This window comes from Sciurus carolinensis, chromosome 14 (genome assembly GCF_902686445.1).
Source record: "Sciurus carolinensis chromosome 14, mSciCar1.2, whole genome shotgun sequence".
In the NCBI taxonomy this organism is placed as follows: domain Eukaryota; kingdom Metazoa; phylum Chordata; class Mammalia; order Rodentia; family Sciuridae; genus Sciurus; species Sciurus carolinensis.
This window is the reverse complement of record NC_062226.1, coordinates 12,604,541-12,631,968: the sequence shown is the minus strand read 5'-3', so window position 1 is coordinate 12,631,968 and position 27,428 is coordinate 12,604,541. Positions and strand designations below refer to the sequence as shown.

The 27,428-nt window shown below is 38.6% G+C and overlaps 2 protein-coding genes across 7 annotated transcripts in view; one reads left to right on the top strand and one right to left on the bottom strand.

The window, feature by feature from the left end:
- Positions 1–5,959: 5,959 nt before the first annotated feature.
- On the bottom strand, positions 5,960–27,086 carry Rbm18 (RNA binding motif protein 18). Of its 3 annotated transcripts, none has more exons than XM_047523970.1 (6): positions 26,931–27,086; positions 23,977–24,105; positions 16,301–16,427; positions 13,174–13,260; positions 11,395–11,480; positions 5,960–7,935 (listed from the first exon to the last, which is right to left on the bottom strand). In XM_047523970.1, exons 2-6 carry the CDS (start codon positions 24,087–24,089, stop codon positions 7,776–7,778), a joined length of 573 nt encoding a protein of 190 aa, XP_047379926.1. In that variant the 5' UTR covers positions 24,090–24,105; positions 26,931–27,086; the 3' UTR covers positions 5,960–7,775. The 3 variants fall into 3 exon arrangements, with proteins under 3 accessions (XP_047379926.1, XP_047379928.1, XP_047379927.1); XM_047523972.1 differs by having other exon boundaries at positions 23,977–24,095; positions 26,931–27,067; XM_047523971.1 differs by having other exon boundaries at positions 23,977–24,145; positions 26,931–27,022.
- Mrrf (mitochondrial ribosome recycling factor) overlaps positions 27,050–27,428 on the top strand; it is a 71,613-nt gene continuing 71,234 nt past the window's right edge. For all 4 annotated transcript variants that reach the window (XR_007104887.1, XR_007104886.1, XR_007104885.1 and 1 more), the window contains exon 1: positions 27,050–27,153. The gene's annotated coding sequence lies outside the window, so the exon portion shown is untranslated. The remainder of the gene's footprint in view (positions 27,154–27,428) is intronic.

Here is a 27,428-nt window from a genome sequence, read left to right as displayed (position 1 = left end):
ACACATAACTCCATTTTTTTTTTTTTTTTTTTTTTTTTTTTGGTACTGGGGATTGAACACAGGGGTGCTTGACCACTGAGTCACATCCCCAGTCCTTTTTAGATTTTTAAAATTTGAGACAGGGTCTCATTAAGTTGTTAAGACTGGCCACAAACTTGCGATCCTCCTGCCTCAGTCTCAGCCTCCAGACTCGCTGGGATCATAGGAGTGCCCACCACACCTAGCTAATATAACTCTCAATTAAAACAAATATTTTTCTTCACTTTAAAACACAAGGAGCAATTGGGAAAGGCAGGGGTGGGGATTAATGGGCTCAGTTTTGGTTCAACATACTAGGAAGTATTCAGGTGGGGGTGCCCAGGAGTGAATTGGGTGTATGGGTCTGTAGCTCACAAGAGGGGCTGGAACTGGGAGAGGGAATCCAGAGGTGTCAGCATAGGGTGGCAGTGGAAGCCAAAGGGCTTGATGAGATTTCACAGCACCAGGATTTACCTGAACCTACGAGAAGTTGACTTGTCTCCTTTCTGAGAGGCAACTTGCCCCTGAGGCTTGTCTCATTTTTAGTGAGAATTATTTTTTAAATGATAAAGCACATTATATGTAGTGACAAGTGCTGAAACAGAACGAGGTATCTAAGGATCAGAAAGATAATTAAATGCCTCGGGTTAACCCTTGAGTATGGGCAGGAAAGTATCTGTTAGACAGATGGTGGGACAGGGTGGGCAAAAGAGACTTCTAGGTAGAAGCAGCATCTTGACAAGCACAGGGGAACTGGAGAGTGTTTGGAAGGTCTGAGCAGCTTACTCTGCTTAAGGGAATGCGAAACCGGGCAGGTTGCAGAAGGGCTCTCAGATTTGGCTTATCCTGTGGGTACAGGTATTTGAAAGTGTTTTAACTCCTCAAGCTCTTCCACTTTGGGGCTTTGTCTTGCTCCAGTGCTCTTCTTAACCCCCTGGCCTGGCTTATGTTTGGACATCCATCAGTGCCCAGCTTAGGTGGTACTCCTCCAGGAGATCATCTCTCCCTCATCTCCTGTCCCAAGCAGGCTTAGGTGCCTCTGATCTCCTATGGCTTCTGAGTCTTCCCTTTATCATGGCATGTGACACTGCACAGGGACCATGCTTTACTGTCTTTGTACCCTCCCTGCCTGGCATGTGGCAGATGCCTCATGTATGTCTGAGGAGGGAGAAAGTTTCCTTCTGATGAGGTCACCCACCAAACCACTGTCAAATGGGAGAGACCTGTTTTCAGGAGAGGAAGGCTGAATTTTAAATTATATTTCTAGCTTAGGAAGGTTTCAGAGCATTTCAAAATAAGCCATTCTGTGTGATCCTTACTTCTAGCCAAGCAAGACTGAATGTGGAGGAAAGAAGGTACCGACTGGTTCCAGGGATAGATTCTGACAGCTCTGTTTTTTTTAACCTGGGATTCAAATCTCTCTCCAGAGACGACAGAGACAGCCTGACTGAGAATAAAACCAACCCAGAGGAAAACACAATCAAGACAAGACTCCTGACCGTATCATTTGAACACCTGGACTTTTCAGTTACATGAGCCAATAAGAGTTCTACCATAAGGTAGTTGGAATAGGCTTTTTGTCACTGCTCACTACTGGGGCTAGGCTAGGGCACATGTGAGGCCAAAGCTCTTAGAGCTTCAGCTTCCTCACGTGGACAAAGGGGATTTACAATTTTCTGCTTTAGTGATCCTATTGGGGTTGGGGTAGCCAATTTCCTATCCCAAAAGATGTTTAAGGGATCAGAGGTGTGAATACAGAACCAATAATACTCAGTGCACAGCATTCTGTCACCTCTCTGCTGCTTTTTATTTTCTGTAGTACCACCAGAATTTTGACACCACAAAGATATTTCCAGAAATGTTCTGTAAAGGAACAGATAGTATATATTTTAGACTTTATGGGCCACACAGTTTTTAATTACTCAAATATACTATTATGGTAGGAAAGCAGCCATAGACAATATATAAATGCATAGACATGATTGTGTTCTAATAAAATTCCTTTATGGACACTGAAATTTGAATTTCACATTTTCTTGTGTCAAAAAATTGTATTCTTCTGACTTTTTTTTCAACCACTTAAAAATGTAAAAACCATTCTTAGCTTGTGGGCTGTATAAAGAGGTGACACAGACCAGTTTGACAAAGCAATGTACACTGGGATGGGCATTTGTAGGCCTGGGTTCTATTAAAGCTGTCCCATTGTGTTAGTTCATTTTGTATTACTATAATGGAATGGCTGTGGTAGTTTATAAAGAAAAGAGGTTTACTTTGGCTCATGGTTCTGGAGGTCCATCCAAGGTTGAGTGTCACATAGCCTTCTTGCTGGCTGAGTTTCAAGAAAATAGAGGGCATCACATGGCAAGATGGGGAATATATATGTGTGTGTCCTCTGGTCTTTCTTCCTTTCACTGGGTCACCAGTATTTAGAGTGCACCACCTTGATGATCCATGTAATCCTAATCACCTCCCAAAGTCCCCACTGTTAAACATGATGGTGTTTACTTAAATTTCCATTCTCTTAATACTTCATAATGGGGATTAAATTTCAACACATGAACCTTTGAGGGACACACTCAAACCACATCCAAATACTGCACCCATTAACTATGTGATCTTAGTCAAATCACTTTGTCTTTCTGGGTTTCCATTTTTTCCACCTGGACACTGAAGGGGCAACATGGGATGGTCTCACAAGACCTTTCAATTCTCAAATACGAAGATTCTGATATTTCATTCGATATATATTTATTGAGCACGTATTACAGGCTGGGACTTAGTTTAAATTCTGGCGATATAGCAGAGATGAGAGTTCTTGCTTACATTCAACTGACAAAAAGACACAAACTGATTTGGATATAATGTTGCGTAGTGATAAGTTCAGTAGAAAATGAAAAATCAAGGATTGAGAAGTGACAGGATTGTAGTTTCAGAGGGAGCCTCTTAATCACTGACATTTGAGCAGAGACATGAGTCAAATGTGACCTTGTGGCAAAAGACTCCAGGTCATCAGGGAACTGCTGATGTCAAAGAACTGAGGTACATGCGCCCTTGTATTCAAAGAACAGCAAGGAGGCCAGTGTGACTGAAGCAGTGAGCAACAGAAGAGGAGGCAGTAGGGTCAGACGTGTAGTCAAGAATAAGTCATTTCTTTCTTAATTGGCCACCTAAAGCTCAGGAAATAATGCCAAGAGTTAATAAATGGGACAGCATCAAATTAAAAAGCTGCACAGCAAAGGAAACAATCAGGAATGTGAAGAGAGAACTCACAGAATGGGAGAAAATCTATGCTAGCTACTCTTCTGACAGGATTAATATCAAGAATATATGGAGCTCAAAAAACTCTACACTAAAAAAATCAAATAATCAATAAATGAGCAAATGAATTAAACACTTCTCAAATATATGAAAAAATGTTCAACATCCTTAGCAATTAGGGAAGTGCAAATCAAACCTACACTGAGGACTGAAGATATAACTCAGTTGGTAGAATGCTTGTCTCACATGCACAAGGACCTGGGTTCAATTGCCAGCACCACCAAAAACCAAAATCAAACAAACAAAAACAACCTACACTGAGATTTCATCTTATATACCAGCCAGAATGGCAGTCATCAGAATAAAAACAATAAAAAATGCTGGAGAGGATATGGAGAAAAAGGACACTGTTGGCAGGGCTGTAAATTAGTACAATCACTATGGAAATCAATGTGGAGTTTTAGGTATGGAACCACCATATGACCCAGCTATACCACTTCTGGGTATTTATCCTGAAGAATTAAGTCCTCTTACTACACTGATACACACTTACCCATGTTTATAACAGCACAATTCACAATAGCCAAACTATGGAACCAGCATAGGTGTCCATCAATGGATGAATGGATAAGGAAAATGTGGTATATATACACACAAGAGTTTTTTATTCAGCCATAAAGAAAAATGAAATTATGTCATTTGCATGAAAATGGATGGAACTAGAGACCATCATGTTAAGAAAAATAAGTCAAACTCAGGTTAAGGGTTGTGCATTTTCTCATATGCAGAAGGTAGAGAGGAAAAAGGAAAACCAAGGCAGGGGAGGATCTCCTAAACATCAAAGGGAGATCAGTACAGGAAAGGGACCAAGGGGTGGGAGGTGGGGAAGTGCCAAATTAATCAAATTATATTGTTATATTATGTATTGTGTACATGTACGTATATTTAACAACAAATTCCATCAATATGTACAACTATAATGCACCTATAAAAAATGTGGGGGAAAAAGTAATTTAAAAACGTATAGGCCTAAAAACAAAAACAAAACAAAAAAAACGTATAGGCCTTTAGATTTTATTCTAGGTATGATGGAAAGTCATTAAGAAGAGAATGCTTGGGACTGGGGTTGTGGCTCAGTGGTGGAGCGCTTGCCTAGCATGTGTGAGGCACTGGGTTCGATTCTCAGCACCACATATAAATAAATGAATAAAATAAAGGTCTATCAACATTTAAAAATTAAAAAAAAAAGAAGAGAATGCTTTTTTAGTTTATATTTTACTTTTAAAGAGATGGGATCTTGCTATTGCCCAGGTTGGTCACGAACTCCTGGAATTAAATCTCTTGCCTCAGTTTCTTGAGTAGTTGAGACTGCAGACATGTACTACCAAGTAACGGCTTGAGAAATTAAAAAAGAATTGCTCTAGGTACTGTGTGGAAAACTGGCAACAGTGAAGGCAGGGAGATAATTAGGCAGGTATTACAATAGTCCAGAAAAGAAATGATAGTGGCTTGAACTAAAATGGTAGTGGACTTGGTGAGACGTAGTTGGACTCAAGATGTATTTTGAAGATAATTGACAGAACTTATTCAACGACTGGACAGAAGCAGGAGAGCAAAAGAGAAATCAAGGACAAATACGATGGGATCAAATTGTATTTTAGGAACATAATATGATTACATGCAGGAAATGGTTAACACTTAAGTTTTGGTACCAGGGATTGAATCCAGGGGCACTGTGCCACTGAGGCACATTCCCAGCTCTTTTTTATATTTTATTTGGAGACAGAGTTATTCAGGGTCTCGCTAAATTTCTAAGGCTGGTTTTGAACTTGGGAGCCTCTTGCCTCACCTTCCTGAGCTGCTGGGATTTCAGGCATGTGCCATCACACCTGGCTAACATTTAACTTATGAGGCAAGAAGAGATCTTGTTCTTTTATACAGTAGTAAAAACACCACAGATATATTGCCTGATTTGGGAATTAACTGCACATCTTAATAAACAAGGGACTGGGTTGCAGAATACCTAGATTCATAAAACTGGGGCTACTGATTCATGACATGCTTTAAAAAAAAAAGTCTCTATTCATTTGATCCTTTCTCCAGATACTGAGATGCCAACTATAGAAAACCAAATGATTAAGGTCACATTTTGCATTTGATAAGATATGAGCTGAAATTAAGGCAGTTCATAACTCTTTCCTGAATATTTTTTTCAGTTCTTCACTCTTGTATAAATAAAATAAGTGATATGATTTTAGCAAAAGAGTAAACCAAAGAATATTTTTACTTAAAGTATAGATTACCTCTTAATTGTGGATCAGATTAACTTTCGTATTTTACAAGTCTTTCATCAGAATTTTTTCTGATGAAAATATTTATAATACACATACTTCTTTCGAAACTTCTGTTTTGAGAGGGAGACTCACCATGGTATGAACCGCAGGTTAAAGAGTCACATTTGCAATGAGACTAGCTAGTCCCTTTTCTTATCTCTAACAATAGAGGAAGGTAGGCAAAAGGGTGAGGAAAACAGCCTCTCAGGTAAACTCTCCAACTGGAGGCCCCTACAGAGAAGACACCTGGAAGCAGAACTCCACCTGGACCCACTGAGTGGAAACCAGCCCACCAGAGAGCTGCACTCTTCATCCCAGTGAATGGACCAGAGAAGATACACACACACAGACACTGTCTAGCATTTATTCACACGCAAGGGTAAGAATCGGTACAAATAATAAACAGTGCTTTAAATACAAATAAATAGTTCTGGTTTCTAAAGAAAACAATTCTATATAATTCTAAGTTAAGTATTTTCTAAATTCCTATTAAAAATAGAAGGCTATTTGCATTAAGTTCTACTCCACCATAACCCTTTGAGGACACAAGAATAAAATGGTGAATTCTATACTCCAAGAAGTCACCAGAAAAATGGGAGATAGTCCACCCACCTCCCTGAACTATATTCCCCAAGTGGAAAAAGAATTACTTGCATCATAGATAACATAGCTAATAAATGCAGAGATTATTTGCTATCTAAAGATATCTAAAAACACTGACCTTGGGAAAAAGTGATAAGAATTTCTGTGAACCAGTTCTGTGGATTCTGAAACTTCGCTGTGCTGAAGTTTTGATTCCAATGTCTTAAGTTCATTTAAACTCATAGGTAGACTTAAGTTCCCATAATGAAAGCTTCCTCTTGCTAGGAGTGATGGTGTAAACAGACTGTAATCACCATGAATGGCACCTGGAGTAAGTAACAAGTGATTCACCTAGTAAAGAAGCAACAGTGCTGCCCAATAAAACAGTGGCCAAGCCTGGTATCAAAATGACCACAACTGTGAAGGAACAAACCCCAGATCTGTCAGTTTATATCTCTCTCTAAGTTGTTATATTTTGCAGGTTCAAAGTGACAAAAATATCTAGGGTAAAGTATGTTCCATGAATGAAGGATTATTTTCAAGTCATGCAGTTTTTAAAAACTACATAAAACATGAGGTGATTGCAATCTTGGTGCCAGAATGGTGCCGGCTCCACTGACATTCTGCCCAAGATCATCTGACCTCTTCTACTCAGACCTCTACATGATTATTAGAAAACAACATATTTGATAATGACCAACATAGCAATGTTTAGGTTTTCCAAAAAAATTTTGCTTTTCTATTTAGATTGATCATGATACAATTCCAAATAGAACAATCTCATGCTATAAAAACAATCTCATGCAGTAAGTGCAATTTTAAAAGTCCTGTGTTAATAACAACATTTGGTATTATAGAAGGCAAGATTATTTGGATTAAAAAAAATGATCACTATAGAATAAGTTAGATTTCCTAACAAAACTTCTGTTGTGGTATAAAATGCTAAATTTGATTCTATAGTCTGTTGATGCAAACAATTTTAAGAACTACATATTTTCCTTATTGTGATTTTGAATAAGCATAATTCTTAAGCAGATACTACAATGTTTGCTCAAAGGACAAGCTCCCTTTTACTAAGAACTCTCTTTTTTAGTTTAGTTGGAGGAATTTCCATTATAAATTCTCAAACAGCAGTTCTAACCATGATTTAAAATGTCTTACTTTCCTCCCTCTTAACTTTTTCTTTATGTTGTAAAGACATGTGCACAGAAAGATGTTCTTTTGATGGAGGTTAATAAATTTTGTTTCCTGATTAAATAATAACATTTTGTATGTTTGACTTTTTTCTCTGGCATACTGTCTAATGTTTTTGTAGTTACGAATCCAAACAAACCAGCCAACTAGAGCATCCCAGTGTTCAAATCAAAATTTTGGACACAATCCTATTTATTCTGGATGATGCTCAATTCTACACATAGTTCAGGGAAGACACATCCATAAGAACATCCAAAAATGTTATGTTACCAAACTCTAACATGTGATTGTGCTCTGTTGGATAGTACCATCCACATCTACAAAGTACCAAGGCAGAGGAGTCAGGTGTGGAGACCAATTTGCTTTTGCTGCCACAGTAATTCACAACCATCATCTTCGAGACTTCCAAGCTGTTCTAGAATAAGGAGTAGTCCTTTTTTTATCTGGTGGTTTAAAGTAAGAATAAACTGGTGCTGCCGGATACTCTGCATCAGGATTTTCTGCCATCATTTTCAGCTTTGCTTCGATGGCTTTAATCTTTGCAGTGACACTGGAAAACAGATAGTGAAAGATCAGAGTGGGCCTATGTTCTTTCGGAACATACTTGTATATTTCATCTCCTTGTACCTCTTTAGAAGCAAAGAGATATTAAATTATAAACACTTAAAACATTTCATATAAGAGAGAAAAAGAGGTAACGAAAGCTGTCATTTTAAGAAAGATCAAGTCTGAAGCAGTATTAAGTTTTTAATATAGGCCTAGGCATTCTGATTTCATATGTTGTTATATTTAACAACAGATGCTGTTCTGCACCTTGGTAATTAGCAGAGTAGGTACTCAAAGAGGATTAAAACATGACATCAGTTTATAGTTCTTATTTTAAAGAAGAAAGTGAAACAGAGAAAGGTTAATTTGGCCAATGTTAAATAGTAAATGATTGAGCTGAGATTTGAATACAAATTAATTTCACAGCCTATGCTATTAACCATCACACTGCACCAACACCTTCTGAATCACTGAATAATAATGGAAAAAAAACACATTCTGGAAATCCTATAAAGCCTCCCTTTATTGACAGATATGTGTTATTTACAATGAGCCAGGCATAGTACCGAGCATTTTACTTATACTGTTTCTAATCCTTATAAGACTGTGAGGTTTATCATCCACAATTTATGGGTGAAGAAGCAACAGCACAAGCAGAAATACGTTCAAGGTTCACACAGCCTACAAACTATAGAGCTACAATTCAACCCAGTTCATCACCAATGTCTTCACTCTTTCCTCTCCAAAGTGGGAACCCAGCAACTCTGTATTACACAAAAAGGGTGAGGAGAGGCTGTGAAGTTGTGAGGAATTTGTTTCTGAACTGAGGTCACTACTATCTCCACACCAGAATGTAAAGCACTCAGATGATGGGAATTTTTTAGCCCATAGATTCCTTTATTTTCCATTCTTGATGCTGACAATATTCTATTGTAGCAAGAGAAATTTGGAAGGAGTGTACATGGTCTTCTAGGGATCTTCAAAAGGTACACATGTGCTATACATATCCACAGATTTTTAGAGGCTAGAAAACTTAAACTAAGTTCCCATACAGAAATGATTAAATGTTTGAAAGATATGTTTACCCTGATTTGAATATTACATACTATATACGTGTTGAACATCACATAGCACCCCATAAACGTGCAATTTTATGTGTCAATTAGAAAATTAAAAAGAAACCCCAAGTTACAATAAAAATAATATTGAGGTATTACCAGGATGCATTTTGGTATGATTTCTCTCAATGTGATAGTCAGCCCTTTATTCTGTTTGAGTCACAAGAAAACAACCCTCTCAAATTAGGCATAGATGTTAGCAGAAAAATGTAAGCTGAGATTCTCTGGATTACAACAGAGAGGGACAACACTAGGTTATCTGCTAAACAAGTGGCGAATACTGGGCATAAGAAGTTAAACGCATGTTCTTTGTAACATGGAGACATTCAAGAATGAATCCAGTCACTCACGCACTTAGATTTATGAAAACCTCCAAGGAGATTGACCTGTAATTGAGGAGGTTCAGATCTTTTGGGGAAAACAGCATAGTGGATATAAGTTCCCAGTGAATCTAGAGAAATTCATTAAGGTTTAAAAAAAAAAAAATTTTTTTTTAATTTCCAGAAGCACAGAACAGTAACAGCAATATGAAATAAAGAAAAATCATGACAATAAACATATAAATAAGTATAAAATTAATTTCAATTTACCAGTTTATCATTCCTGAAAATATTTCAGGATCAACCCTGATTCAGTTTAGTGAGATGTTTTAAAAACTGTTTAGTTTGGTGGATATTATGTATGAAAAAGGCATTTCCCCCTCCGTTTGGTCTTTCACCCAAACAGACATCACTTTCTTAACTTTATGACTACTGACTTAGGATCCTTATGAATCATTGACGTTCCTTCAAACATCTTCTTCCTCTGCCCTGGATTCAGTTTAGTGAGATGTTTTAAAAACTGTTTAGTTTGGTGGATATTATGTATGAAAAAGGCATTTCCCCCTCCGTTTGGTCTTTCACCCAAACAGACATCACTTTCTTAACTTTATGACTACTGACTTAGGATCCTTATGAATCATTGACGTTCCTTCAAACATCTTCTTCCTCTGCCCTGGAAAAAATCTTTAGATCTGTATTCCTACATTTACAGCCTGGAGTGACCTTAAAGTACTAACTAAAGGACTGTTTTTTTTTTTTTTTTTTTTTTTTTTTTTTTTGCTTTTTTGGTACTAGGGATTGAACCCAGGAATGCTTTACCACTGAGTTACATCCTTGGTCCTTTTTATTTTATTTTGAGACAGGGTCTGGTTTAGTTGCTGAGGCTGGTCTTAAACTTGTGATCCTCCTACCTCAGCCTGCCAACTTGCTGGAATTACAGACATGTGCCACCACATCCAGTATAAGAACTAAATTTTGAAGTCTGTTAGACTTCACTTTGAATTCCGACTCTGCTATTTGCTACTTACATAATAGTCAAGATATTTCACATCTCTAAACTTCAGTTTTTTCATATATTAAATGATTTTTATGATAATTAAATGACATATTGCATAAAAATGTTTAGAACAGTGCTTGCTACTAGTAAGATTGATAAATCCCGGGTTTTGTTATTACTGTTAAAAATTTCTCTTAGGCTACAATGCAATAAAAAGAGAGAGAGGAAGAAAGAAAACAACAAAAAGCCCAACTTCTACTTCTGTTCTACCACCCACTTAACTTCCCCTTTCTCTACCCAACCCTTAGTGCCCCTGTTTTGAATTAACTACAAAGAAGTAACTGACAATTCATATACGCAATTAGAGTTGATGCAATGTACATAGACTTAAATATCTGAAAATGAAAATTCATATAAGGGAACTCAGGGGTAGGGAGGAATCAGTGTATAATGGCAAATGCCAAAGGGACCCAAGGATTTATTAAAATGCTTGTTTTTAAGGTGAGCGCTGTGTCTGATGTATCTTTGTATTCCCAGTGCTAAGCACAAGGCTTGGTGTGTGGTAATTTTTTTTGGTACTGGGGATTGAACCCAGGGCGCTTAACTACTGAGCCACATCCCCAGCACTTTACATTTTGAGACAGGGTCTCGCTAAGTTGTTCAGGACTTTGCTAAGTTGCTACAGCTGGCTTTGAAATCTCAATTCCCTTGGCTTAGCCTCTCAAGTCCCTGGGATTAAAAGTGTGTGCCGCACTGTCAGGCTGGTGTGTAGTAACTAAACCTGTCCTTTTTAAGTGAGTGAATTCTATAAATGGGGTTGTATATGATTATGGGGTGTACATGATTTTGGGGGGATGTAAGGAGAGAAAATGTATACATTCTGGAGGTTAACTAAACACAGCAAGTTAGTAGATTCTATTCTAAATTAAGGTCTGAAGATCCACTATGTTACATGTAATGAAGGTGTGGAAGAAAGAACAAGCTTGGGCTCTTGAATAACTGTGTCCTTCAATGGTACACTGTCTTACCTTAGGTTAGACTGAGTAGGTTCAGTGCTTGAGGAAGGTTCAAGACTGATTGGAAGAATCTTGTCATTCTTGTTATGATCGTATCTCTGAAAGAAAAAGGGGGAATTACTTTACCTGGGCAAAAATCAGTCCTTTATTTCAGTGCATGGGTTCAGAAATGCTAATCCCATCTAGTTTATCATCAACATTTTCCAGATAATTTTAGGACTGCTTTACATTTAGAATTAATGCAAAACTCTAAACAGTGTGGTCTAAAAGCTGTAAGCTTAGAAAAAAGTCAAGAAGCTTCCATCTAGTCATTAGTCCTCCTTATTTGGTAGGAAAAGAATTTCAATGTTTGAATTCAGAGATGGTGCAAACACGCAGCAGGGTTGCCCTCTACATTCTTATTTTAACTGTCACATTTCACCTCTTTGTTTTATTTAAAACACTTTAAAATTCTGCTAGATTTTGCAAAGTACCAAGCAAAATATTCAACTCAACAGGACTGAGTGGAGGAAAAAAATATTAACAGCTTTCAGTTACTGATACAGAAAATATATAGTAAAGGAGTTTAATTTGACGTCGGATAATTACATATTTCTTGTAAAAAGTAATAAAATATTAAGAGAGCAATCAGGAGCCTCTGGTCAAAGATTTATAGGAGAAGAGAACCACGAGGTACGGATTTTCAAATGAAAGACAGGAATGAAGGATGATTTCTCTTGCATGCCTTTTCAATAAGCCGCAGAGCAAGAAAACGACAGCCAGTTTGGCAAATGAGACTTGATTTTCGTTTGAGTAAAAAAGCATTTGGTAATTCTCCTTGTTTCTATTTTTAAGGCAACGTGTCCTAGAAATTGAGAAGACTCTGTGATTACCTGAAATGCTCATAAGGATTCAGTGTCTGAGCTTTTGTTTTTCAGTTTGACTCAGTGCTTGAAAGTCTGTTTAGTTTCTGTGATTCTTTACTGGGAAGCTTGTTAGGTAGGGGGTGGTGTCTCTGATTGAAAACCATGCTGATATAGTGAACAGCCGAAGTCCAGCTCTGACTGTCACAAATCTTTTTGCAGGCAGGTCTGTCAAGACCCACTGCAGAAGGAGAACTGACTCTTGGGACTGCTCCAGTCCACACACTTCACCAGCTCTGTGCAGCTGGAACAGAATACCATTCTTCTTTTTCTTTTTTTTAAATGGTCACAGCTTTTCTAGTGCCTTCTCCCAAGAGACCAACTACAGGATGAACAGGGCAGTTTGCCACTTCTCAGGGTTGTAGACAATACAGGCACAGAAAAGTTCCACAAACCCACACTCTAATAATTCTCAAGATCTCTGGAGTAAGGACATGCCAGTGCTATAAGCACTCAGAGAAACTACCCATTTCTCAAGCATTTAGAATAATAAACAAATTCAAACTCTCCATAGAGACAAGAGGCTGGGAAGAGTCTAATAATGCCTAAAGCAACTAATTTTAAAAATAAATACATTTTTTCCTCTGGAGAACAACCCCCACTGAAAAAATGATAGAGGTCTGAGTATACACATCAACCACATGGAAAAATCAATCAAAAACAGGATCTGTGGGCATGTGGAGAGAAACAACGAAGGAACTTAATCCCTCCTGAGATGCTTCTCAAAAGAAAAATCTGGCAACACACACGGTAAATACAAGTAGGAGACCAAAGTATGGCTGTTGCAGATGCAAAGAGGCTGGGATGCAAATGGAGACACGGGCAACTGTCTTTCAGAGACTCACTCAGGATGAAGCACAAAACTGTTTTTCTAGCCTCATAGCCATACCTTTACTTGAGCATGTGCCCATCGTACCACCAGCTTCTTAGATAGTGCCAGCTTGCCATTGAGACACTGGATGGCTTGTTCTGCTTCCTGTCCAGAAGAGAGACGAAAGTTGGTCATAAATTCAAATGCTAATTAGCATTTTGTATTCACATAGGGCCTCACTAGCTTTGACGGCTGAGTTTCTAATCAAATTGCTTTTGGCAAATGCTTGGCCAAGGGTTTATGATTTTAAAAGGCAGAGTTAAAAAAAAAAAAGGTATGAGTTTTTTAAAGTCAGTAAGACAAAATTCAAATTCTGGCCATTACTTGTTGGCAGTATGATGTCTGGTAGGTCCCTTAATGTCTCTAGTTTTGTCACCTGTAAAATATGGTATACTACTACTTGCTTCTCAGTGGTGGCTGTGAGGATTCAGAGTAGATGGAAAGTGTGGAGCATATGGTAAGCAATTAAATGTTAGCCAACAGCGTGGTCCTTATTCAGTGATACCTTTCTATACACCTCCAGAAAATTTACTCCCTGCAGGGACAATAGAACTCTATCTTGGACTAGGACTTACTCCCTGGATCCAAAGTGAAAAACAGCAATGGCTTCAAAAGATATGGGAGTGAAGGAAACTAGGCTGGAAATGAGTCAAAGAGACCGTGAATAAGGTATCTGTGAGTCAAGCTACGCACCTGGTTTTAAGAGCCACAAGTTCCCTGACCCTTTCCCCATCAGATACTTGAGCAACAAGACTGAGAGGAATTCCTGAAGGTGGATATCAGTCACTCTAGGTCACTCCCAGGAAACCTGGCTGTACTTTCCCGTCCTGATAAATCTGTTTTGCCGTATTTGTGTCCAAGAGGCATTGAATCAAGTGTAACCCAAATTTAGTGGAGGCAAAGAAGACCTTAAGGAACAGAAGAGGAATAGGAAGTCCTAGAGGGCAGGGAGAGTCTAAGACTGAGGGTAAGACAAATAAGCACTCTAGTCTGTTTTTACTGGTGATTATTGTGTCCCTCCAGAGTTCATCAGCCTGACATTCAACAAAATTTTTTGGTACCCACTGTGTGTTAGGCATTGGATATTCATTGGCCATCCCTGTTCCTCTATAACATAAAAAGTTAGATTGCTAGATAAGAGACATGTTATTCTTTTAGGTTTCATTTGGTGAACTGGAACTTATATGGTATTCTATTAGTTCTGAGGTCTCAGCAACAGTAAGATGTCAGCAGAGGATAAGTGTTTCAAAAAACAATTTCCTATCTGAAACATTATTTCAAAGTTTACATATTCAATGATATTTATAAAATGTCAACTGTTTTTGTTTATTCGTCTTGTAACATAATCCTCCCCATTATAATGCACGTTCTTTGACAAAAATTAAGGCCAAAAGAAGTTGAGAGATGTGCTCAAAGTCAGTAAAAGAGTTAAAAATACAAGGTATGTTTTGTAATTTTTAATCCAGTGTTTTTAAACCAAAATTTGTCCCCACCATGACCTCTGATTTTAGGAGTCTGTACCTCATCACACTCTTATCATTATGGAAGAATAAAGTATTTAAAAATACTAACCATATGGGTATTCTTTCATTTCTCTCAAAAAACTCGAATAATTAGAACAACATATTACTTATTACTACTGCTACTGACAAAATTAGAGAAAATAAAAAATACCCAGGACTGATAGGAACAAATAACACCTTCAAACAGTCTCAGTACAAACTGATACAACATTCTATAAGACATTTTGACAATTGTGTAAAAAAACACAACAACCCATATGCATGGTCTTGAAGGTGCCATTTCCAGAAATGTAATAAACATATTTATATATGTAATTACATACACGTAATATATAATTACATATATACACACATATATAGTTTTAGCTATATTTATTCATTATTGTGATGTTTACATTAGTCAACATTGGAGATAACTTAAACAGTTAAGAATCTATACATACATATATTCATATGTGAAATATAAAATCATAAATATGTCAATTAGTTTTTAATTGCACAGTCATATGACAAAAATTTTAGTATGTTTTGAGGGATGAACATAATAATATGATCCAATTTGTAAATTATAAACTGTATATATGTTTATGTGTGTGTGAATGTGAAGAAAGAATGAGACTGGAAAGACACATGACTTGACTAAACATTAAATCATTTCTGTGTAGTGGGCTCAGGGATTGAAAAATTTTTTGGTTTCCTATATTCATCCAAAATAAGCACATGTTACTTTTATAATAAGGCAAACATCCATGTAAGTTATTATTATTATTACTTTTCGATACTGGGGATTGAACCCAGGAGTGCTTGACCACTAAGTCACATCCCAAGACCTTTTTTTAATTTTATTTCAGAGACAGGATCTTGCTAAATTGCTTACAGCCTCCCTAAGTTGCTGAGGCTGGCTTTGAACTAACGATACTCCTGCCTCAGCCTCCCAGGTCACTGGGATTACAGGCGTGCAACAACGTACCTGGCTGGAAGTTATTATTAATATAACAGTAACCAAGCAATTTTCTTAACATATAACAAAGTTACAGAGAGTACTAGGCAGCATCTTTATATTTAATAGCACCCCAATTCTACCTTTTATCAATGCATTTCTACTCCAAGAACTAAATTTTAATATAAAAAGATATATGTATGAATAAAGTTGAATGTTTTCTTCTTCTTCTTTGTCTACCTATATTAAAATTTGTATTCATTTGTCCTGAGACATTGAGAAGGGTACATTTATAAGAAATCAAAGTAAAGTGGAGTTTGTGGGTGGCTCACCACAGTTTCTGTACTACAGGGTAAAACTACTGAAAGAAAAGGTGGTTTTGTTGGCCAACCACTAAAGAAGCGAAGCAGGATAGGAAGGGGAACACCCACATGCTCAGTGTGGGCATCCCACATCATTTGGTTAGTAAAGTAGGTTGGTCGCCTTACAGCTTGAGCCTGGGGAGAGGAGATCTTGCAAGTTGTTCTTGTTTACTGCGCATCTTTCTTAGTATTTGGTATAAGGCACACAGAGTACAATCAGAGATGGCTCCTTCCCAAAAGTAACTGCTGGTCTAGTCCTCAAGAGATAATGATTACGGAGTGTGGCAAGTACAAGGAAAGGGGGAGGAAATCAAAATTACCTGCTTAGTTTCAAAGTTAACAAAACAGTATCCTCGAGGCTGTCCCTCCAAAGCACCTGACTTGTGGAAGAGGAAGTCAAATTGCTTCACCTTACCAAACTTCTGGAGGAGCTTGAGGAGGTGGTATCTGTGGAGAAAGAAGAGCCTATAAAGACATTGAGAATTCTGATGGCCTCTCAGCCTCAAGTGTGAGATAAGAGTGGGAAATATTTTGTCTTAGGGATAAATCTCTTGCCCTTGCCCCTGCCTTCCTCCAAACTGCTGTTAGTTTACTTGGCAAACAGAGTTGTTTGCCTCTCTTTGGAATGGGAACTAGGAACTGTCATGCCCATGTGTCTGTCCAACATAAAAATACCAAACAAAAAAAACCACACGTAACAAACAGCTGTCTGGCCCACAAGCACCGTTTGTTTTTAGAGAAAAGCTCAAAAATAGTGTCAATTTATTTATTTTTAACTTCTTGGCAATGAAATTGCATTTGTGAATAAATGTTACTCCATCAGAACTATATGCCCACCCTCCAAAAGTAAAAGCCTATCCTATCTCAAAGATAAACAAAGTAACAAACATATACACATTCATACAAGCAAGCAAGTAAACAATAACAGTCCTGGAAGACTTCCCTATTAGATTTTGTAGTTAATCATTAGACCCAAATTGCACTTGGGAGAAACTGCCAAAATTTAAACCATAGCTAGTGGCACTTATGTTCAGTGCTTGAGAGTTTCAATTCCTGATGTCTTGGACGTTAGAACAATGTGGAACTCTAGGACCAGGACTGATCTCGCACAAGGCAGGGGAATCAGACTAGACCTGCGAATCAACCAGCCATAGGTAATTAACCAACCTCAGTTGCCTTAATGCTGTTTATATTGTGGGTTATGATCAAGTAAAGAATGTAGATTGTCAAGCAAGAAATTTATTCCTGGCAGGATGTTCACTCCAAGCTATTGCTTGTCACTCTGCTCTTCATCCTTTTCTTGGATTCCTTACTCTAAAACTTACTTGGTTTTTCTATAGGGCTTTTAAGTTATTCAAACAGATGTGGCCTTAACAGGTTGCTGTGGCCAATCTCAATCCTGACTTCCTGTCATCTGATGTAAGGGTGAGACAAACCAACAGCTCTCCCGTTTCCTTTTCCTTTGGCCTTCCTCCTGGCATCCTCCGAGCTATTGAAATGGAGTCAAGGCTTTCTCTAAACAATACTGTCCCTGTGATACTAAAAAGGTATCAGCCCACATGCTAAATCTGTTATTACTGGGAATTCTACCCCACAGGGAGTCAGTCAAGATGTTGTTATAACCACATTTATATTTACATTGTTTTCTAGGAGAAACTCAAGATTTTATTCTTGAGCAACAATCTCCTTTGGGAGGCAGAAAGATATGAAGTAGATCATAAGTTATACTAAATTTGATACTAATGCACATCAATAAGCAAGTCCATTATCCAGGATCAAGTATTTGACACTGGAGCAAAGAAGACATAATACAGGACTAGTACTGGGGCAGGATGGAAGGATCCCAAGGCATATTGTGGATAGTAATCCAGTCTTGGGACCTGTTTTGAAGGGAAAACAACCATGATCCCCTACCTTCTTAATTTCCAACTCCCATCAGAAGACCTCAACTGAGAGTGAGAATATAGAAGGTGACTCTTCAGGGGAAAGGGAGACACCTTGAGTGCAAATTTCTGTCTTGACTTGATTATCTAAAAGGCTTACAGCAAGGGCTGAGTCTTTCAGACAACAGACAGGCTAGAAAGAGTCTCCCCAGGGTCTTTCATTTGCAGCTGCACCTTCCATTTATACAGTGCTATGGAATGGTGGGTGAAATCCATTAAAAAAAAAAAAACAAACTAAGGCTACTGTGGGCTGGCCATCTTTTCATTAGCTTCATTCTGCTTAATAGCAGGAAGGTAATGTGATTGGCATTTCCTAGGAAATGAATTTTAATTTACTCAGAAAAAAAAAAAAGAAAACGCCAACAGATTATTCATTGTAAAGCTAACAAACACATTCTGCCTGAGAAGTTTGACCTTAAGATTCCAGGAACATCTGCTTAGGTCTGTGTCTTTCAACTTCTCCAGGATTTCTTTTCTTGTTTGATAATTTCTTGAAATTATCGGAACACCGAAACAAAAGGAATGAAATGTTTACTATTTTGCTTCCTGGAGATGGGGACTGCAAGCTCTGATAGTGAAGAAAGCCTGAAGATCTTGCTCTCACATCTGCAAGCACTTTTATCTGCTGAGGGAGCACGGGAGAGCTGCTACTCAACAGAGGCTTGCTGCACTTAACGACACGTGTGCCCCACTGCCCTCCGGAGTGAGAATAAGCACCCCGGTCCTGTGCACATTTCTGCAGCTTAAATCAATGTTTCCTGTAATGAGGTCCTAAAAGTCTCCCCGCCTGATGGCACAGAATCTACACAAATATTAAAACAGACACCTACAATGTGTCAAGAACCAGTCTGGCACTTGGACTATCCAGATGAATAAAACTGTTTTCAAGGACTTCACATTCTGGCAGTGATTCATAATCAACTGTAAAATGGTGTGATGCTTACATGCACAGATGAAGAAAGTTCAACTGTGTGGGGAAGGTGGTAATTAAGGAAAGCTTTGTGAAAGGGGTGGCATCTGAGTGGGGTGTGTCATTGTGAATGAACCACATGTAAAGATAACAAAGATGAAAAAATAGTCTGATCCACTGGAGGAGAGTAGAGGTAGACCACAAGAAATGAGGTTGAACAACAGGCAGGGGATAGGGAATGAAGGATGTTGTGTGCTTAGGGAATTTAAATTTGATGTTGTATGCATTAGGAAGTCAATAAAATGACATTTATGATTATCTGTAAGAGCTGGGGATGTAGTTCACTGATAGAGTGTTTGCCTAGCAGGCACAAGGTCCTGGGTTCAACCCCCAGCACAACAAACACACCTGTACAACCCCCAACTCCCCTCAAAATAGATTTTTTTTTTTTTTTGAGATGGGGTCTCACTGTATTGCCCAGGCTAACCTTGATATCTTGCAATCCTCCTGCCTCAGCCTCTGAAATAGCTAGGATTACATATATGCACCACTGTGCATGGCAAAAAAAAAAAAAAAAAAAAAAAAAAAAAAAAAAAAATTTGTGAATGATCTCTTAGAGAACTTCTTTAAAAGCATACAGAAGTTACTGAGGTCTTTATATTCTATGCTACATACCTTATTAAACTGTTTTATTGTGGTTCAGATTTAAGTAATCCAACAGTAAAGGTTATTTCACACAAACCAGGACATGAAAAGAAGCATGGACAGAAGGAAAAATAAGGAATGGGTTGAGAAAGAAACAGGTTTCTCAGGGGTAAAGACAATGCTCTCACATGCTCGTGTATTTAGTTTCTCTTGCATTCTAGTTTTTCTAGTGCATCCCTGAAAGTTTCCATCAGAAGGACACTTTCCCTTAGCTGGTTCTCCACTGATTTTTAGTTTACTAAATGTACTCCAAATTGACCTCCTCCCCACTACAAACTGAAGGTCCTTTTCAGTCATCCCATGGTCAGTGAGGACATGAGTTATTTATATTCCTCAGGCAAGACCCCTCAGGTGCTTGAGGCCCTGAATTCTACCCTCAGTCCCATAAAACAAAAACGAAAATTAAAAAACCTCTCAGGAACTTCTCCAATACTCTTCTTCAATCACCTCTCAGGAACTTCTCCAATACTCTTCTTCAATCATGTTCTTCACGTCTCAGACTTACTCACTGTCTGGAAGTTCACTGTCTCTACCTAGGTGACAGTGATGGCTGGCCTGGTTTATGGTAGCCTCTCCGAACTAACCTTGAGCTTCAGTCTTTAACCTTCTAATTCTTCTTACATAGTTGAGGTCTAACTTCTCAATTAAAACATCACTTTCATGAGGTCAGTCTCCTGCCAAATATCCCCCCCCACACAAAAAAGCCCCACAGTAAGTCTCTTCTATATGAAATTCAAATGCATCTACACAAATTTTAAAGACCTTATCTTAAACTAATGGTATTCTATTCAACCAACTATTCTCTACATTACTATTTACTACTCAACCTCTCCTTCAACCAGAACATTCTGATATTCTGCTCACACATAACCATCTTATTTCTACTTATATACTTTTATTTATGATTTTACCTTCTCTTAGAATGCTTTTTCTATTAAATTACTACTGGCTTTGTTCTCTCTCACACTTCGCCTTCTTATGTATAATGTAGTGGCTATTAATTTGGCTTTCTACACAGCACATTCAATATTGGAAAAAGCCAGTATTAATCCTTTTAGAGAAAAACCACAGTGTAAAAAATAGCTGTCTAAGGATACTAGAGTTTTTGGCTTCTCTGTTAAAGGTACTGGTAGTGATATGTAAAGATAATGTCTAACCTTACTGTTCAATTGGGTCCCACAACAACTTAAAAGAAATCCTTAGGTTTCATTTTAAAACAGAATACTTGAGGTCATGACTGTTTAATTACTCAGACTATTACAGTATTTGTATAAAGTGCACTAAATTAGGCAGTGGTAAATTAGTTCTATCATTAATTACTTCAGTAAATTAAGCCAACTCATTTATCTCTCTTTTCCTATAAAACAAGGAAAATAATATCTGTTCCACTTACCTCTCAAATTTGTTGTGAGTTTAAATAAGAGGACATCATAAAATATTAGAGTTAGAAGAAGAAATGTTCCTATCATTTAGGTGAACATTCTCATTTTACAGGTAAAAAATATGAGGTAAAATATAATTGAGGAATTATAGTTGAAAGAACATGGGTTTGGACTCTGCCACCTCCATAAATAAGTGTTCATTATTACTCCCTCAAATCCAGGTCTCTTAAGATCTACTTAGTCATACCTATATTTCTGGTGTGCAGCACAGGCTAAATAGGTCAATACTGCAATCACAAAGTGAACATAAATAACAAGAAGCCTAATTAATTAGGCAGGTGGTAAGGAATGCACATTCTGTTGAGACCGAGGACATTCTAGTATAACTAGAGCAGAACTCAGATTAATAAGCAAGAGGCAGGCATGTACACACACATATAGAATGACTAGAACTAATCACAAAATAAACTCAGAAAAACTGAATGGGAAAGTGCTGTTTTTTTTTTTTTTAATTTTTAACTTATTTATTTATCTATTTTTTTTGAGGTGCTGGGGACTGAACCCAGGGCCTTGTGCTTGACGGGCAAGCACTCTATGAACTAAGCTATATTCCTAGCCCAAAATGCTGTTTTTAAAAATTGTCTGTTTTCCATATCCTTGTAAATATTAATGATAGTAATTATATACCATAATTTGTTTTCTAAAAGAGGGAAGAAACCATTTTTATAGGAGGGACTTTCAGATCAGTTTATGAAAGTAATCAAGAAGAGAGGTGGTAAAGAGTAGGAATACATCCATAGGAAAGAGAGATAAGAAGGGTCTACTGAAGGAGAAACAGCAGAAACTGGCAGCAATTTGTGGGTGGGAAATAAATTTAATTGGGAAAACTGGAGGATGCTCTGCAAACCTCTGTCAAGAGTCATTACAAGTTTAGAGATTTAGATTCAACTAATACTGTCTGAGAATGGACTATAAATATCAGAGATTCACATAGGTTATATCTTGTAAATCCTTCAGTGTTGGGAATGACGGTTAATTATACATCTAGGCTCCCTATTATTTACCTTGAGAGGAGAGGGATCCAAAAGTTTATATATTTCAACAACCTTGGAAGGAAATCATATGTCTCCACAAGTTAAGACTTACTTTACTGAAATGTTAGGATTTTTTGTTTATAATTAAATAAATTAAACAAGGAAATACTAAACACTTCACATTAACCATAGGTATGGTTGATAATTATGTCTTTAAAAATAAATAAATTACTATTAATAAATCAGTTTAATAGTTGAAATGTTTTAAGGTAAGGAACCCCTAGAAGAAAAACAGCAAAAATGGTCCTTGGTGATACAGAAACGGGAATACCATAGGTAGAATGCAAGCACTTCTGGCCAGAGAGGCTGTGATCTACAGTTTGGTACTTGATGTCTACCTTTGGCCTGATGTAAAAAGGACAAAGGTATCAGTGGGAAAGTTTTCACTCAATGTTCTTGTTAAAGCTCTAACTGAAAAAAAAAATTCTTAATACTACAACTTATGATACAGATGGAGGTGTCCAATGCCCGTCTGCACCTTCCTGACAAGCAGCAGGACACAATTAGCACAAGAATATCATTAAATGGAATTGTAGCCAACACAACCAACACTGTTTCCAGGCTTTAGATTTCCATTCAGACAAGCAGAGGTGGGAATAGAAACCATCTTGGAAGCAGCATCCCCTCAGCTTGGGTTTTAGATGATGGAAAAAATTTCTCTGATCAACAGACATTGAAGGTTGAGCAGATTCATACATTCATCCTAAAAGTCAGGGACCATAAAAGAGAATTGAAATAAATGCTACATCCCAGAGTCCCTGTGACCAACCTAACAAAATATGGGGGCAATATATCTTAAATACCATCAAAATTTCTAAAGGGACCCACACTTACCTACATTTAGCTGATTTGAGCTTCACCAGGCTTAAGGAGCTAAACTTTCTATCATGACCCAGACCTACAAATTTACATACCTTTTCTTCTCTCCTCAGCTCAATCCTGAAATATACCTCCTCTCATGCTGAGCAGCTCCCTCCTCTCCTCTTCCCTTTGACACTATTCCAAAGAGAGTAACTTTCTAGGGCCAATGAAATACTCCACACCTGCTTTATTCATTGACTCAGCTCAGTTCCCTCACTCATTACTACTCTGCTACCAACTCCCAAACAACTGGGAGAAGAGGAAAAACCTCTTAATTCTCTGTGACCTTGTGACTTTTAGGACCCACATTCCTCTATTTTTGAGAGCTGAATTGTAGCAGAGGTTTTCAAGTGTGCTCCATGGAGCCCTGCAAGTTCCACAGAGTTTCATCTGGGATTGCCAAAGAAAGAATGGCAGTTGACAAAAGGCTTTGGGTATATATCTTCTCTTTTGACATCAGAGCAGCTGTGAGCTCTGCTTTATATATATATATATATATATATATATATATATATATATCTTCTGATTACTTTCACTTTATAACAGCATCCCTCAGATTTAAAAAGCCTGCAAACTGTTTAGCATGGCATACAACTGGCATTGAAATCATTTGATGAACAACAACAAAAAAAAAACCAAAGGGTCTGGGATGATCTCTAAGATCCCTTCCCATTTTCACCTTCTATGATTCTGCAGCTGCTTACAGTAACTAGAGTTAAGTGGTACCCCTCTGTCTATCTGCAAAGGTACTGAGACTTTCATACTGGGAGACAAAATATGCCCAAGGCTGATTCTTAAAAACAATTTCCTGTAGTCACTGGATACAAGAATTCAAATAGTTGGAAATGGGAGGATATCTTTGGCAAGGAAAAAGAGGTCTATGTTTTCAAGAATTCCCAAGTCTGTGTCCTTACAGAGTGTAAATATAAGAAAAGTGACAAAATAACAGGCAAATGACATCATCGTTTTCCATTCAAAGACAAATTAAAACATAAATAACAAGGTCCAAATATATTCTATATCCTTTTGCAATTCTTCTGAGCACCATCACCATGAACATACCAACTTTGTAGGTAATAAATTAAAGTGACTTAGACTTACTCTGTGATTTTGGGGTCCAGGTTGCCAATCCATAATCTGTGCCCTTCCTGTAGAGAGCCCTCTGAGAGGATGGATGCGTTCTCCAAGGGAAGAGTTTTGGTTTCTGCTTCCATCAATCTCTATGAAATACTAAAGGCAATGTGAACATTCAGGCAGGACAGGAGCAATCCTGTGTGAACATGAGTTTTCAAATTTAACCCAGCAAACATTTACCCAAGGAGGGCACGTCCTCTGGGCAGACTTTCAGAGGCCTCAGTTATTTCACAACCAGGGCCTCAGAACCAGTTCCTTTGAGACAGCTCCTCCAGTAGCCAGAGTACAGAGGCTGCCATTTAAGGTGAAAGAGTGGCTTTGTGGAGAAATTCAAGCTTTCCTCCTCTGGAGGCAGAGGCTGATAGGGCAGGGGCCAAAGTCTCTATTACTACGTGAAACTTGAGTTTAATGACTATCACCGAAATAAGACTTGGAAACTACTAGGAAGAGCATTAACACCACTAAAGGGGATGGGGAGAGGAGACCAATGTTATATCCCTTTTCCTCATGGAAGCTGTACTGCCAAACAAAGGGGAAAATCTAGAGATTTTGGAGTTAGGACTGGTCTGAAAGATTCTGTGACTGGTGAATTATCTGAACTTCCTAAATTTTCTCAAATATACAAATAGAGATAATAATCCTTATATTATAGAATTGTGAAGATTAAAGACAGTACATGAAAAAAGCCACTAAATGCTGAATCTACCAATACTAAGGTATCAACATAAATCAGTTATTATGTTCAATACCTGGGGAGAAACTGAGTTGAAGAGACTAATTTACCCCTTGTTATGCCAGATCCACTATTTGCTAGTTGAGTAACTGGGCAAGTTACTTAACCACCTTTTTGCCTTGGTTTCCTCATCTGTAAAATGGAGACAATAACTCATTGGGTTGTGCAGATTCACTAAGTTAATAGGCCTAAAGCATTCAGAACAGTGCATGGCACCTAGGAAGCATTCAAGACTGGTAAATCATCCCTAGTCTTAGTTCCTCATCTTACTGCCAAGGAGAACGAGGGTTACGATGGGGACAGTAATGCAAAGAGCAGAAAGCTTGGTGTCAGAACATCTAGTTTTGAACTGTGCCATTTCCACTGGAAGATGCTTTTCTCTAAGCTTGTCTCCTCATCTTTAAATAATAAACTTTGCCTGGCTTGTAAGTTAAGGTTGTTGAGAGAACCAAAAATGAAATGATAAAAGAGAAAAAAATTTTAAATGTATAATGTGGTAGAGAAAAAAGAGATAAGGGGGTTAGGAATATGGCAGACTGTGCCAGACTTCAGAACTCCCTGCTAGAAAAAACATGTCCTATATATCCAAAAGTGCCTCACAGCTCAGCACTGTAGAAACTGTCTTAACAACAGCTGACATATACTGACACTGCCATTACCTTTTATTCTTCTCAGTACACCCACAAAATCTAGCACACAGCAGTCCCTGGTTTAGCTCTTTGTTGAGCATGCTTATCTATTCCCTGCACATGAGGGTATTTTTCTTGCTTTCCCACTCACCATCTTTAATCTGTTTAGTAACATGTGACAAGCAATTCAGAGATACTAAGCCCTGGGCCATGCATTGAAAACAGAGAAATGAATAAGCCACAGCTCTTGCCCTTACCTCCTGAGAGGTGAAACAGACATGTACAAAATCCCAGGATTGGAAATGGGAGAAACATTTGTCTAATTTTTGCTTTCTTTCCCCCATTTTCTTGCAGTTCATTCTTTCAGGGGGAAAAAAAATACTGACTTTCTATTTTCTAGGTAATGTCTAGATAATTACTGGGAAGTGAAGAACCAAGGTCCCTGGGCCCTCAGGATTCTTGTATTTGGAAGGGAATAAGATATAATTAGTGATAAATGCTGCAAACACAATCTGGGTGATCTGACATGGGGTTGGACTACCTTAGATTGAGTGGAGAGGGAGGTCTCTCTGAAGATGATGACATTTGAAGTTGAGCTGACATTTGAATGATAGGAACTTCTAAATTTTTTCATGTCTAAAAATACCAACAAAATCGAAAGCTACTTAATACTGCAAAAAGGTATCACATTTTGATGGGAAGAATGCAAAATACAGGGCTAGAGAGACATGCATTCAAATTCTGATATTTGCACCTAGTTACCCTGTGACTGTAACAAGTTACATCATCTCTCCCTAATAGAGTAAGTCCCCATTATTCTCTATCAGTCACTTTTTGTATTCCCAAATAAGAATTCAACGAGTAGGTTAGGGCTTATTTTTTGTTTCCCTCCCTAGTAGTTAGGCTTGGAGAGAACAGGGCCTTGCCAATCTTGACTATGCTCTATTCCTGCACTTACACCGTCTGGCATTATGGCTGGTGCTCAATATTTAGTAAGTGAATGAATGAAACAAGGCACTTCTCCACTTGGATTACTCTGTTTCTTCTTCCTTCCTAGAATGGATACAAATGTTACTATCTCGTGAGGTCGTTTTGGGTCTTAAGTAAGCCTATACTGGCGACAGCTCAGCACAGGGTTTTTCGAGGAACGATAAAGTGTGATAAAAGATCAAGACGGCACAGAATTATCAAAAATTCTTTGGATCTGCAATGGCGATAAACCCTTAGATTAACAGAGTTCACCGTCTACACCTGCCTACCCAGCTGAGCAGCAACAATCCTGGTAAGCCAATAACAGTCATTAGGGGAAACTGAAGTCCAAAGAAGCAAAAGGACTCGCTACCCCAAACTAACCACGGCGTCAAGCCTGGAACCCCGGCTTCCCAATTCTTGGCTGCGAATTCCCAGAGGCGAGGGGTTATTACTCGGATTGTTATTTCCGGGCCAGCAGCAGGACAATCCGGGGCGGGGCCTGCGAGCCGTCCTGCCAGGCGGCCTCTTCTAAGACCTCCTTGCGGGGCCGCCTCTGAGGTGCAGGGACACGTCGCGGCCGGACTCACCTGGTGGCCTCGGCGTTGTGCCCTCAGCTCATGCCCCGAAAGCAGATCCTAACTCCGGGTCCGACAGACGTACAGCTGCGTCCGCTTCAACACCGCCCGCTGCCAGGCCGCCAGTGACGCGCTACGCCTGCGCCGCCGCGCCGCCCCGTGACGTCACGACGCCCGCGCCGCCGCCGTCGCCGCCGTCGCACGAGGCTTACCCTAGTAACCTGGGCGATAGCTGGTGAGTGGCCTCGGTGGGTCTCGAGGCTCGCGCGGGGTCCAGGTGCCAGAGACCCATCTTCAAGGAGCTTTAGAGGCCCTTATGGGACTAGACTGCCGCTCCCGCAGGGTTCGAGTCCCGCCTGACCTTAAGGCTGGGGGCGGGACTTGTGGCTTCAGAGCGAATCTCACGGGTGGGGGTGGGGCTCGTCTCACCAGCTAGGAATTTCAGGGATGTCGAGGGACTTAGGAAATAAGTAGTACACAACCTGACGGGCATTTTATTTTTAGAACAGC